We start from the raw sequence: 12500 nt of genomic DNA on the forward strand, positions 1-12500 counted from the left end.
GGCATCTGTATTAACCGGGTTCCGCTGTATTTCCATAAATAATACAGTAATAACCTAACAAAGTATAAGGCATTACGGGAAATTCAACTGTGTCCTTGTAAGGCAAACAACAAAACTCTAAACAATTTGTCTTCAATTCATCTTTGGATTTCATTACCCGGCAGTCTCCAAGAAGTTACCGATTGTTTACTCGTAGCATTGACATATATTATTAAACATGAAGAATGCTTCTGCTTGTGATTACTGCAGGCCCATATGGGAGGGTTTGTTAATTTTGTTTAAATTTCTCTTTCACAGTTAAATCAACTTCGCCTCATGGGCTATTGACCCGTAGCCTGCAAGGGCTACGCATCTAATTGTTAACTATACTATACTATACTATACGATACTATACTATACTATACTGTGCTGTACTATATACTATACTCTACTACGGGTCAATAGCCCATTAGGCGTCACCTCATTGTTCTAATTGTTAACTATACTATACTGTACTATACTATACTATACTATACTGTACTGTACTGTACTGTACTGTACTATACTATACTATACTATATACTATACTATACTATACTATACTATTAAGCTATTTTTTCAAAAAGAGATGGCACTCTATGTTTTATCACAAAAGCTTGGAATTGCCCTACTTGTCTTTAAGGGGGACATAAAAAACATGTCAAAGTAATGGAGGATAAGGCTTGCCAAGCATTGAACCCCCCACCCCCTTTTCTCCATGCTTTCTGCAAGCCCAGTCTTTCTCAAAGGCGTTTATATAATAGAAGAACTAGAAACTTTAAAACTGGAAAGCTCAAAAGAGCATTCTGGAGAAAATACACTCATGACAGACGAGAAGACATTCGCCATTGACTAGTTGAGAAAATGCGCATGACCTAATTGTCATAATTGTAGTTATCTGAGCGCTTTGTGGTTTTCTTTCAGATTTTGGCATGCATTTGAGTCATGGAAAATTCAGAAAGAATGGAGGTTGTGGCTATATTTTGAAACCAGCATCATTAAGAAACAGAGGTATGGATCAAAAGGTTCTCAAAATCGGATGAAAATTTACAACATCTTGCTTACCACTGGACATATTTCTTGACAGAGAAGTCGCAATATCACCCAAGGATAACGGAGAGCCCCAAGCTTGGAAAATCTTGTTATTTTACGATAGAGGTACGGTGTGATATGGACGTAATTGAAGCACCAAGTAGCGGTAAGGGGAAAAAAAAAACAGAGTTGTTACCAGTTTGTCGTGGATTGTCATGGATTTTACAAAATTTGTAGACGTTTAATGTACCTGGGCTACATGAGGTCGCTGTGCTTCTTTTATGTTTTTCTTTTTGTTTTAAGTTGTAAATGGGTGCTTGCCATCGACTGCATATAGGGTTCTTTGACAGCTAAACACATCATAATTAATTTTGTCATATTTTACTGTCCTTTATGCAATAATGTTACTTAGAGAAGGCTTTGTTCAGCAGTCATTAGTTTTGTTGGTAGTATGATAAATAAGTAAGCTAATCACTGATCAAAAGTTTGTGGTGATTTTCCATTATTACATTCGAATTAGCTTTAGTTTTCTCAAGCTGCTATGTAAAATTATAGTGGCTTCAAAATTTAATTTGTTCATTTTGCTGTAGAGTGCTTTCACTCACGTGATCAGTAACCTTGTTTTTCCACGGAAACAAAAGAAAACGTTTGCGTGATAAAGAGCTCAGTTCCCGGAGGATTTGTTGGGGACACCAACATGGCTGCCGTGAAATAGTCTATACTGTACTTTAATGATTAGTAGATATGATGACTTCCAGAGTTTGATTGGTGATGTATAGAAGAAAACTGCTTAGCAGTAAGTGGCAAAGATGTGTAACTGCATGTTAACGATATAAGTTAAACGTGGCTTTCATCTTTGCTCATTCTACGAGGTCGTGCTAGGTTCCCACTTAACCTTTTACTAATTTCTGGTGCTATATCAGTCGTCAGTCAGTTTCTGTGCACGCTCAGTCCATTCGACTTGTTTTCTTTCCAATAATAATTCCGAACGTGATGATCAAGATACGTTTCCTTCTAGCAGACGTCTTTTTTTTGCAATCACTGGGCTGACAAGTACTGGAAAGGAGACCTGTGCTATGGGTCGAAACTCACTTTAGCCAACCGCCGTCCACAACCTTGGATGGGACTCTTCAAACTGCATGGCCCATGATGTTTGCTGACTGTGACTTGAGCCCGCTGTGTCCTGCGCATTCCTTTTACAGTAATTCAGCTGTTGTTACGTACGCCTACACAACATGAAGTATCACGTGCTTCAGCGAACGTAAAAAGAAAAGAGACCCCTTCTAGCAGGGAACAAGATTAGTAACCAGAACGTAAATCACACCTTCTCTGAATGAAACAATTTCAAGTGAACTTGAATTATATTCAGGTTTTATCAGGGCAGTGTTACATGCAGATGAAGATTCACAGCTTCCAATTCGTGTTGATGTTGAGACAGTTGGTGTACCACATGACTGCATTACTTTGAGTACTGAGGTTAGTCAGCTATAACTTCATCATGATTCAGTCGGAACTCAAGAATTGCAGTGTATCGCTCTGTGATAATTTTTACTATTTGCAATAAGCGAAGAAGAATGCTTCTAAATTCAGATATGTATGTTTGTGCCGTATGTAGCAAATTGGAACTTGTTACAAAGATTTCATTCGTTGAAGTACAAGCACCACATAAGGGTGCTTTGGCAATCTTGAGGTGGTCGAATGTTGTATCTTGTTGGTGCTGTTTTGAGCTTCCCCAAGCACAGCAAAATGTAATATGGACAAATTCAGACAGCTTGTAAAGAGTCCTTTGTTTCTCTCTGGCCTTGAAAATAACAACGTGGGTCACACGTTCACAGATTGGCCGAGATATCTTTTTTTTATCATATTGATCAAAATTGGGTTTCAGTTTATGATGTCATCACTTGGCTAATTTGCATATTTGAAAAACTTGATTATCTATGAAACAAAAAGAGATATTTTTAAAATGATTAAACAGTATTCTTCTCGTACAGGACATGTTCATGTCTTAAAATGGTTTAAATAGGAAATATGCGAATTTCACCATAGTAAGACTTAAGCGGTATTAGATTTTATTGTAACCTCCCCATTTAGGGACAATTATAAAGTTGTAGTGGCAAGCTTGTATAAATAGTTTTCCTTACTTGATCAACCGACCGACCAACCTACTGACCTACCTACCCACCCACCCACTCACTCACTCACTCAGCCACTCAGCCACTCAGCCACTCAGCCACTCAGCCACTCAGCCACTCACTTATGGACGGTACCCTTTAAGTACAGACATAAAAGCTTCGATCTTTAGTTACTCGCTTAGATTACAGCATAAAACAGTCAATCCTCTATTAAAGGAAGCATTTCATCACGCAAAAAGTCACAGCCAATTTTTTGATATATTAAATAATGACGAAACTATACGAATGCACTCTACAAGCAATACATCAAGCCAACTACACATCAAGAATGCTCGTTCCTCCATAAAGAAACAGCTTAAAAAGGACTATACATTCGAAATTGGCTGAAGGCTCGCAACAATTTCCGAAGGCTCTAGAGAGAAATTTACACACAAAGAAGTCAAATTCGACTACCAATTGGAAGACTATCTCAAAACTATCATAAACCCAGCACATAGAATAAGTATGACAAAATTGCATCTGGTGATTCATAGCTTGCGAATACAGACTGGGAAATACGAAAATAGAGGTGCACCAATCCCAGTAATGGACGAACGTGTCTAGTCTGCAATAGAGGCTATATAGAAGACGAGCGGCACTTCTTGATGTATTGCCAAGGGTACGATAACATTAGAAATGAGCTCCATTTTCTCCTTTCAACACACGATGTTGTTTTCAAAAGCCTTAATGATGAGGATAAGATACGGTATTTACTTACCCTAGAAAACGAAACCACTTCAAAGATAGTAGGTAAATACACATATTTTATGTTTCAGAAGAGAAAAGACATCCTAAATGCAAAATAATTAAAGAAATAATTTTATACCAATTGTATTACAAGTACTTGTATGATCTTTTAGTTAATAAGTTATTCTAGTAGATATCATCACCTTTATCGTATCGAGACCGATACCTCCCTTTGGAGAGTAAGGCGCAATAAAGATTTACTGTTTACAGTTTTACTCAGTCACTCAGTCACTCAGCCACTCAGCCACTCACTCAGTCACTCAGCCACTCAGCCACTCAGCCACTCAGCCACTCAGCCACTCAGCCAGTAAGAGTGCGGGGAAGGGGAAAGCAGTTTTTGAAAAATGAAACCTTTTTGTTCTGATTTCCTAATGATTTTGCTTGTCACTTTTTGTAGCCTACTATTGAGAAGTTAAACCCTCAATTTGAGAATGCCAAGCAACTCTTTAAAATCATCATGCCTGAACTTGTAAGTGTATAGAAGTCTTGCTTCATATTTTGAATGCTTTTTGCACTGGAACTTTCACAAAAAGATTAAAATGTATGGTGAATCATGAAAGTCAGCTAAAGGATTGTCAAGAATTGCCCTTTTCCAGTCACGTAATGACATTAGCTAGCTATGCCAAGACTAAAACCACTCAAAAATAACGAGATACTTGTAAGTTTAGGAAAATATCTGGGGGTGACTTCGCTCAAATCACCAAGTTTCAGTCACCAACAGCAGTCCTTCTTAGGACTACCGTCTCGTGTGAAAAAATTCCATCAATGTTGACCATGTCTTCAAAATGAACATTAATTTTTCAAAATGTAATATTTTTCAATCCTTTCAATCCATATCGCCACAGAAGACAATCAATAGCCTCAGTGCAGCCACAGTCATGAGTAAACAAACTACAGTATCACGATTAGAGTCCCTTAAAATTTTTACCGAGACCTTGCTTGAAATGACATTTTATTGTATTGTGTACAGTGACAATCACGTAAACACCCAATATTCAGAATTTTGATTGACACTCATCTGAATTACTCTCAGTATCAACTGTTGTGATTGAATTACTTTGTGATCTTCTTTTCTTTCAGTGTCTCGTTTACTTCAAAGTTTACTTGTTATGTAGAAACAAAACAAGGCTTATAAGATTACTCCTACAAGAAGTAATTTCACTGGACAGCCTGAGATCAGGTTGGTGGTTTGGAGTTTTTGCCAACTGAACATTTAGTATCGGTTAAGCAGTTGCTAGATAGGGCGAGTCTCAATTGAGTGTCGTAAAAACCAAAACCAAAGTAATTGCGTTGGCCAATCAAAAAGAACGGAGACAATCCAGTAGACCAATCAACACGTAGCCGACACAAAGCACGGGAAAATGTGCACGAGCGAGCCACGATTGGTTTTGGCTTCACATCTTCACTGCTTAACCGATTGGTTGAAAATGTGGCGCGAGAACTTTAAACCAATCACTGAGTGAAGTAATGCAAAATCAGTGCGATTCGCAGATTACTTTCGACACTCAATTGAAAACCACTCTAGCTGCTAAACTAATGCATGTTTTGTTCTGTGAATTCTTTGAAAATGCATTCAATCTTATATCCGATTCGGTCAATTAACCAGAATTATAATGTTGTCCCTACATACTCAACAATTACAAAGTTAATTAAATATCTTCGTAGGTCCATACCGTAATGCTGCCTAGTACCCTTCCTTCTTTTATGTTGTAACGCATAAATTAGAACTACCTAGCTGTTTGCCAAGTGGCTTACAATTTTAGATTGTTCAAAACAAAGAAATAGGAAGAACATTAGCTAACAAAATTTGGTAGGTATTTTCACAACATATATTTATTGTACTAGTCTCGGCATGATTTTCCTTATTACTGTTTTGCTTTCCCATAAAACACTTATTTTGCATTCTCAAGTGAACTTAAGAGGAAATGTCCACTAAAACCGACCGAAAATAAAAAAGGTTGGCACATAATGAAAAAAAAAAAAATCTTCATATTTCATACAAAGACAGCCTATCATACTGTAAGAAACGTGGTGGGATTTTTTTCTTGAAAGATTTATTTTAATTCCCGAAAATGACGAAATTCTGTTCGGCCTCCGCGATCAGAGAAAACTCCACTATTTTAGCGTAAGATGCTATATTCAAATCAATCCCCATTTTCAGTTTGCATCGCTTTTAACCTCACATTTGTGCCCAGAAACTTCTTTGATACGTGTCAACGAGTAATTCGAGCCTAAACATTCACTTCTGTGTCGAAACAGAAATTCAGGGAAAGCCGTGAAAAATTAGCAAAAATTTGCGTGGTCGAAATTCCCGGCTCGGTGCATTTTTTCAGAAGGAAATATCCATTCCCGGTAAAATAGCAAATCGCCCGAAATTTTTAGATTTAGTTAGTAGAAACGTTGGTCTTAATCCGGATATACAAATTAGTGCCGAGTCACAGCACAATCCGTCAACTTGTGTAAATGGTGTCACGGAAGTCAAGCCGTGACTTCTGCCACTTCTTTTCAGTTGCTCAAGATATTTTCGTTTTTCAATTACTGGCGTATTATGAATGCGATCGCAAGATTTAAAGGGCTTTTTGCACTTGAACTGACATGTAGAAAACATATTTGCGTGTATATTTAATTTAAAGTGAGGAATGAAGAGCGACTTATCATTATCAATTTCACAGTAATCCTGCGCTTGTTTTTCATAGCATCAAACCTAAAAATAAATTATGTGCGAAATGAAGTAAACAAACTTTACGTGGTGGTTGTGGTAAAATAAATTCTGATTTCAACCTTTTAAGGTTGAAATCAGAATTTATTAAAAACCTTAAAGGGGCTAGGTCACGCTATATTAGGTAATTTTGTTTAATTTTGTTAATTATGAGCTCTAAACGTCCAAAAATTGGCAGAGGAAGAGTCTTTCATTTGCAAAATTATGGCCACATAACAACTGAGAATGATTTTCCAGCTGTGTAAATGACATTTTGATATATACTGATATAAATTTGAAAAAAGGTGGGCCGACGTTTTTCAAATTTACCCAAATTCAGTCCATTTAAATCCTCTCCAGTTTTGTTCATCCATGTCCCTTCTTGGCTTCCCTGTGTTTTGTTAGAGTTCTTCTATAGTTTTGAACAGTTATTTTAATATTTTAGTTAATTCTATGACCATTCGATCAGTGCTGAAATTGCCTAAAATTGCGTGACCTAGCCCCTTTAAGGATGTCACGCAACGATTTGGACGTAATAAACCCCAGTCAGGCTCTGCTAATGGAGACAAAAAATTGAGCCCTACTATTTTAAACTGTATTCCTAACTGTTTCGCGAGATAAGTGAGTTCTGATTACACGAAAGTAGCATATCGGGTCCCTTACTAGATATTCGATTAAGTTCAACTTTCAAAAAGAATAAAATTGTCAGCGCGTAAAGAACTGAGACAAACTGAGATGCAATAACGAGGACGAGAACGGCCAACGGGAAGTTTGGGGAAAAAGTTGTCAAAAAGGGGCCAGTAACTATATTGCACGCACAACATAAAACGTTCAAAGAGAGCAGACATAAGACTGCGCAGAACAAAATGCTATCCCATTAAATAAAGAACCCAGGCGATGTTAGTTTTTGGCAATTTTAAGGATTTTAAACCCCACCAAATCGCAAGTATGAAAGTCCAATGTCGCGTTTTTAAAACTCGTATACAGAACTGCGTATTGTAAAAACAATTAGCAAATGTTATCTTGAAATTCCTTATCATACATTGCATTGTGAAATAATACAGAATCATGGGCAGCAAAGAAACGAACACCTGACCAGAACTTTGAAAAGAAAATGTCGAATTCTGGTTTGGATATAATTTACTTAATCCAATACATACTACTTTAATCATAGCTGCTTACAAGTACACTTATCACTGAGCATTTTTAATTTTTCGATGTACGGTTTCCGGCGCCTAACTTTGATGTCGTCAACAGCGATACCAAAGTGACAACACTTCTCTCTTAGGAGTGGGATTGCAAGGGTATTTAGTTTCCCTTTAGAGGACAGTTCGCAAAGGTTGAAAGAGTCAAACACAATCGGGTGCCTTGGTGTGAGATCGTCAATCACTTGGGATATCATGGTATCAATGTCAGCCTCATATCTATCAGCTTCCATCACCTCGATTTCGATTTCTTCGTCAGGGAGAGTTTTCTTTGACGGAAGACGTGAAAAGAATCCTCCTATTTGATTGGCTGTCAGGAAGTCGTCACTGTGGAACATCCTGGTACCATTGATATCTTTTGCATGCATCATAGATCGAGCCATTGATGCCGGATCAGCTTTTTGCCCTGTCATCTCTCCGAGTTTGAACTTTTTGGTAAGAAATGACCGTTGTGAACCTAGTACGTCGAGGTCCAGTTACTTTCAGCGCCCAGCCGATATCCAGATTTCGTGCACTGGCGTGTTTGGTAGGGACACTTATGACGGGTACCATAGTGGCTCCTTGTCCTTCCAGTTATTCTGCATATTGGACAGCAGCTTTGTCGTATAAGGTTGCATGCTGAGGGGTATATTGGTGCTTAGCACAGTCCAAGTGACGAAGCATTGAGGAATGCATAATGAAGCTTTTTATACATCCGTCCTCCGGACAAGCAAAAAGGCTAGTCGAAGCATCTTCCCCTCCCGAGCCTGTGGATTCTATTTCATCCCCTGAGGGCTTCGCGGAAGCAGTTGTTCGCCCTTTTATCGATCAAAAATTACTTCGGTGTACTTGGGCTACCACAGGGGCCGGTAAAGCGCCTGAACCTTGTCCAGAAGACTTCTGTTGATACACGATCTTACCCGGACCGATTCCGCACGCCCTCCACACGCGAATCCCCTCAGCTGAATACTCTATGTTGGATAAAGGGCTTACACCATCTATCTTGAATGCTGGAATTTCCACGCTTGTAAACAGTTCACAAAGCGTGAACAGCAGCTGAAATCCAGCATGCCAACCTTGACAACCGTCTACCATCGGCAAGACACTGCCGGCTGCTATCACTTCGGGCACGTCATTATTAGCTCAAGCAAATTAGGCCAAAACACGCGAATCCCCTCAGCTGAATACTCTATGTTGGATAAAAGGCTTACATTATCTATCTTGAATGCTGGAGTTTCCATACTTGTAAACGTTTCACAAAGCGTGACATTAAGGGAAGGTACTCCACCGAAAGATACCACGGCTTTGAACATCTGTTCTGGTGTCTCGATGTCATTTCCTGAATTTAGGAAGACTCTCATGTGAGACTTGATGGTCGCTGCCTTGCGGTCACACGCACCCTTTCCTCCCTGTGGATCTGAAAAGTCAAGCCTCTTGAGTACGATGCCCTCCTTTTGGCCTAATTTGCTTGAGTTAATAATGACGTGCCCGCAGTGATAACAGCGGGCATTGTCTTGCCGATAGTAGACAGTTGTCAAGCTTGGCATGATGGATTTCAGCTGCTGGATCACGTCTGCCATTACTGCGAGCACGGCATTGCTATCCTGACTGAAGGCCTTAATAATATGGCAGAATGTCAGCATCTGTATTTCGTCATTTACTATCGTAAACGGAACACTGATATGCCAAGGAATTCCTCGTTTTCCAAACCAGTCTGTCTGGCTCTCGCGGTACTTCCGTGGCAAATACTTCATGGCCCAGTCCTGGATGACAAGGACAGAGGATTCGTTAAGTGATTCCAGGAAGTCAATTCTTGCTGCATCTTGGTGGATTGAACATAAAATATGTGCCTTCGACGATCCTATTTGAGCTTTTGTCTGTTTTACTAAGAAACGCATTTCTTCACAATCGTCATCTGATAAATTGCTTTCATTTTTAACGATTGCGTTGTCTATTTCATCCATTGTTGATGCTAACAATTGCTCGCAGTGATCGCAGTGATCGCAACAGTCGTCATGGCTGTGTTTGCAGTCATCATAAAAAGCAGGATCTTTGCAATCACTCAATGCAAACAACCTGCAATGATCTGCCACAGTTGAACCCTCACAAACATGCACCTGCAATTAAAAACAAGGCTTCTCAGTTCTCTTACTGTTTAAGGATTAAAAAACCGAAAATGAACTTATCCATGCTCTATTATTAAATCAATTAAATCAATGGATAGAACAAAACCCAGGAATGTTTCATCATCAACCTGCGTTTTTTTTTTAATTCACTTCTTTTATTGTTTTTGTTTTGTATTGTTTTCGTTTTTTTCATTGATTCAAAGCTACAAGTTTCTATATGCCAGAAAAGTATGATAAAAAGTTTGCATGCTTCACCAGCAACACATTTTGGTCAACAGGAACCTCTAATTTTTGAGAACTTGGGGTGGATATAAGTTAAGCTTTTGAAGCAGCGTATAAATGTAAACCACTGCTCGTGATAGCATCTCCGTTTACAGCGGTTTCTCCCATGGGGTTTGCAGCTGTGATCTTACTGGACTTATGTCTCTTGCTGCTAAATAGGTGTTTAGAGTGTCTAGAGAGGGCTTCTTTTCGTCTACTCTCAACAAAACTTCTTCATCTTCACTTGACATATCACTAAGGAGGTACAAATTTTGACCCGGGGTAAGAGGAGTACTCTGAGGAACAGGACCCTAAGAGGGAAATGATATTTTTTTTCTTGAAAGCTATATGATCCACCTATTTGTTTTCGAAGGAAGTTATTCATTTCCATAGGATCCTTTCGCGCTTTTTGCCATGATGTATTTAAGGTGCCTCCCTAGAGTATTTGTGAATACCGTGACTACAGGAAAGAAACCTAATTCATTTCTCTTGAAGGTTTCCCTGTAGAGATTTACCAGTATGGGTACCGATATAATATGGGTTATTTTTTGGGTGTTCATTTTTAGATTAGGGACGTTGTCATGGCACCATCACATCTAATTACAGGCAGATATACTCCTATTTTTCGTCTAAATTCCTTAATATTTATACTTTTCTTCGGCGAATTTTCTTGTTCTTTGCCACATTATGGAAATGATATTGCCTGACATTTTGAAGCGGTAAAAAGTCAAGGTCGCTGAGACGCTTTTGCCAATATTCTGTAATGTGTCTTTTCCTTTACTATATTCAGACAGATTTTAACAAATGTAGGGTAGTTGATAGGAACTGTACGTGGTTAGAACTGAGCCAATTTAAAACAAATTTACCCAAGGGAATGCGAGAAAATTAGCAGTTAATTTTACAGATTTGGTCACAGATTTATGCGCCATACCAGTGCCCAGCTTGCACGCAGCCATAAAACTCTAGGGAGCCTCCTTAATTGAATTTTTTTGGTCTTTGGCCTTATACACGTCACCATTCCTTTGGCCCCAGTCATTCCAATTAAAAAATAAAATCCTTCAAATCCACCAAAAGCCACACACACTTTCCCAAGACATGGCCAAAGTATGCGCAGGAAACTTACAAAATTAGGATCTCTTGACCAAAAGTACAGACTTACCAAAGACATTTCTGCAAAAATGTGTGAGACTTTCTTTTGTTACGCTTGAAGGCGTTGCTATGCTAGTCTCACCAAGTAAGCTAGCTGCAAGCATCTCTCTGCAATCTCTACAAATACCTACAGATAAGATGACACATAATTATTCAGTAAGGCACACACCATCCTATGTAGATCTGTGTTGTAAATTTTTACATTCACTATGAGAACGTTTGTCAGATATCCAACAGTGCACAAAATGGTTCCCGAACATTGCAAACTCTGCCTCAGAAGTCATCTCCTGTTGATCGACCCCAGAGCATCTCTTAACCACTCAGTGACAGCTCTAGTCATAGCAATGAATTTGCCAATTACAATCCGGATGAGTGAAAATATATGTTAGATTTGCAACTTCTGATTCCGATTGTACTCACACGCACAGCTTACGGAGCGCACGCGGCTTAACTTCGGAGTAAAGTAAAGTAAAGTAAAGTAACCATATTTAACGTCGATAACTCGTAACAGTAATTCAACTGGCAAACCTGAGGTCGACGGTGCGCTCATTTTACTCCCCCCTCTCCATCAGTGCTCCGTTGTACGAGAGTTTAAAGCTACTTAGCTACACGGAAAGGAAAGAAGTCGAAACAAGGATACGAGATCCGGGAATCGAACTCAGGACCTCTTGCACAAAGGCCGCGCACTAACCGACTGTGCCATTCTTGCTCCTAACACAATTGATTACATACCAGATCCTGCGGGAACAAAGACCCCTGTGTAACAGAGAATTTCCTTGGACTCCTTCTTGCCAGTACCACGAGCAGCCTTCCTTTTGTTGGTATGCTTAGCAAGCCCAGCTGGAACACGACATCGATTTGCTCCCCTTCGCCAACCAATTCCCAAGCTAGAGCGATGCGTTGGACAGACTGTCCATGCAGAAATTTTACTTGGAAAGGGAAACGTGGAAGCACAAGCGAGAATAAGTTCAACCTCGGAGGAAATATCACTTATTCCAACACTCCTTACATATTCGCCAATACCTCTGTCACACGATGATAGGGGCACGGTATCACCACTGGGATATCGCTTGTCATAATCGCAAATACCTCCAACTAAGTTAAAGAAAGAACA

The 12500-nt window shown here is 39.2% G+C and overlaps 1 protein-coding gene across 1 annotated transcript in view; it reads left to right on the plus strand.

Annotated features, from left to right (window-relative positions):
* Positions 1-12500, plus strand: part of LOC138013568 (1-phosphatidylinositol 4,5-bisphosphate phosphodiesterase zeta-1-like) — an 18972-nt gene that overhangs the window by 2736 nt on the left and 3736 nt on the right. The window contains exons 3-6 of the mRNA XM_068860675.1: positions 943-1029; positions 1106-1176; positions 4366-4437; positions 5049-5148. Coding sequence (XP_068716776.1) covers positions 943-1029; positions 1106-1176; positions 4366-4437; positions 5049-5148 — 330 coding nt within the window. The remainder of the gene's footprint in view (positions 1-942; positions 1030-1105; positions 1177-4365; positions 4438-5048; positions 5149-12500) is intronic.

This window comes from Montipora capricornis, chromosome 8 (genome assembly GCF_036669925.1).
Source record: "Montipora capricornis isolate CH-2021 chromosome 8, ASM3666992v2, whole genome shotgun sequence".
NCBI lineage: Eukaryota > Metazoa > Cnidaria > Anthozoa > Scleractinia > Acroporidae > Montipora > Montipora capricornis.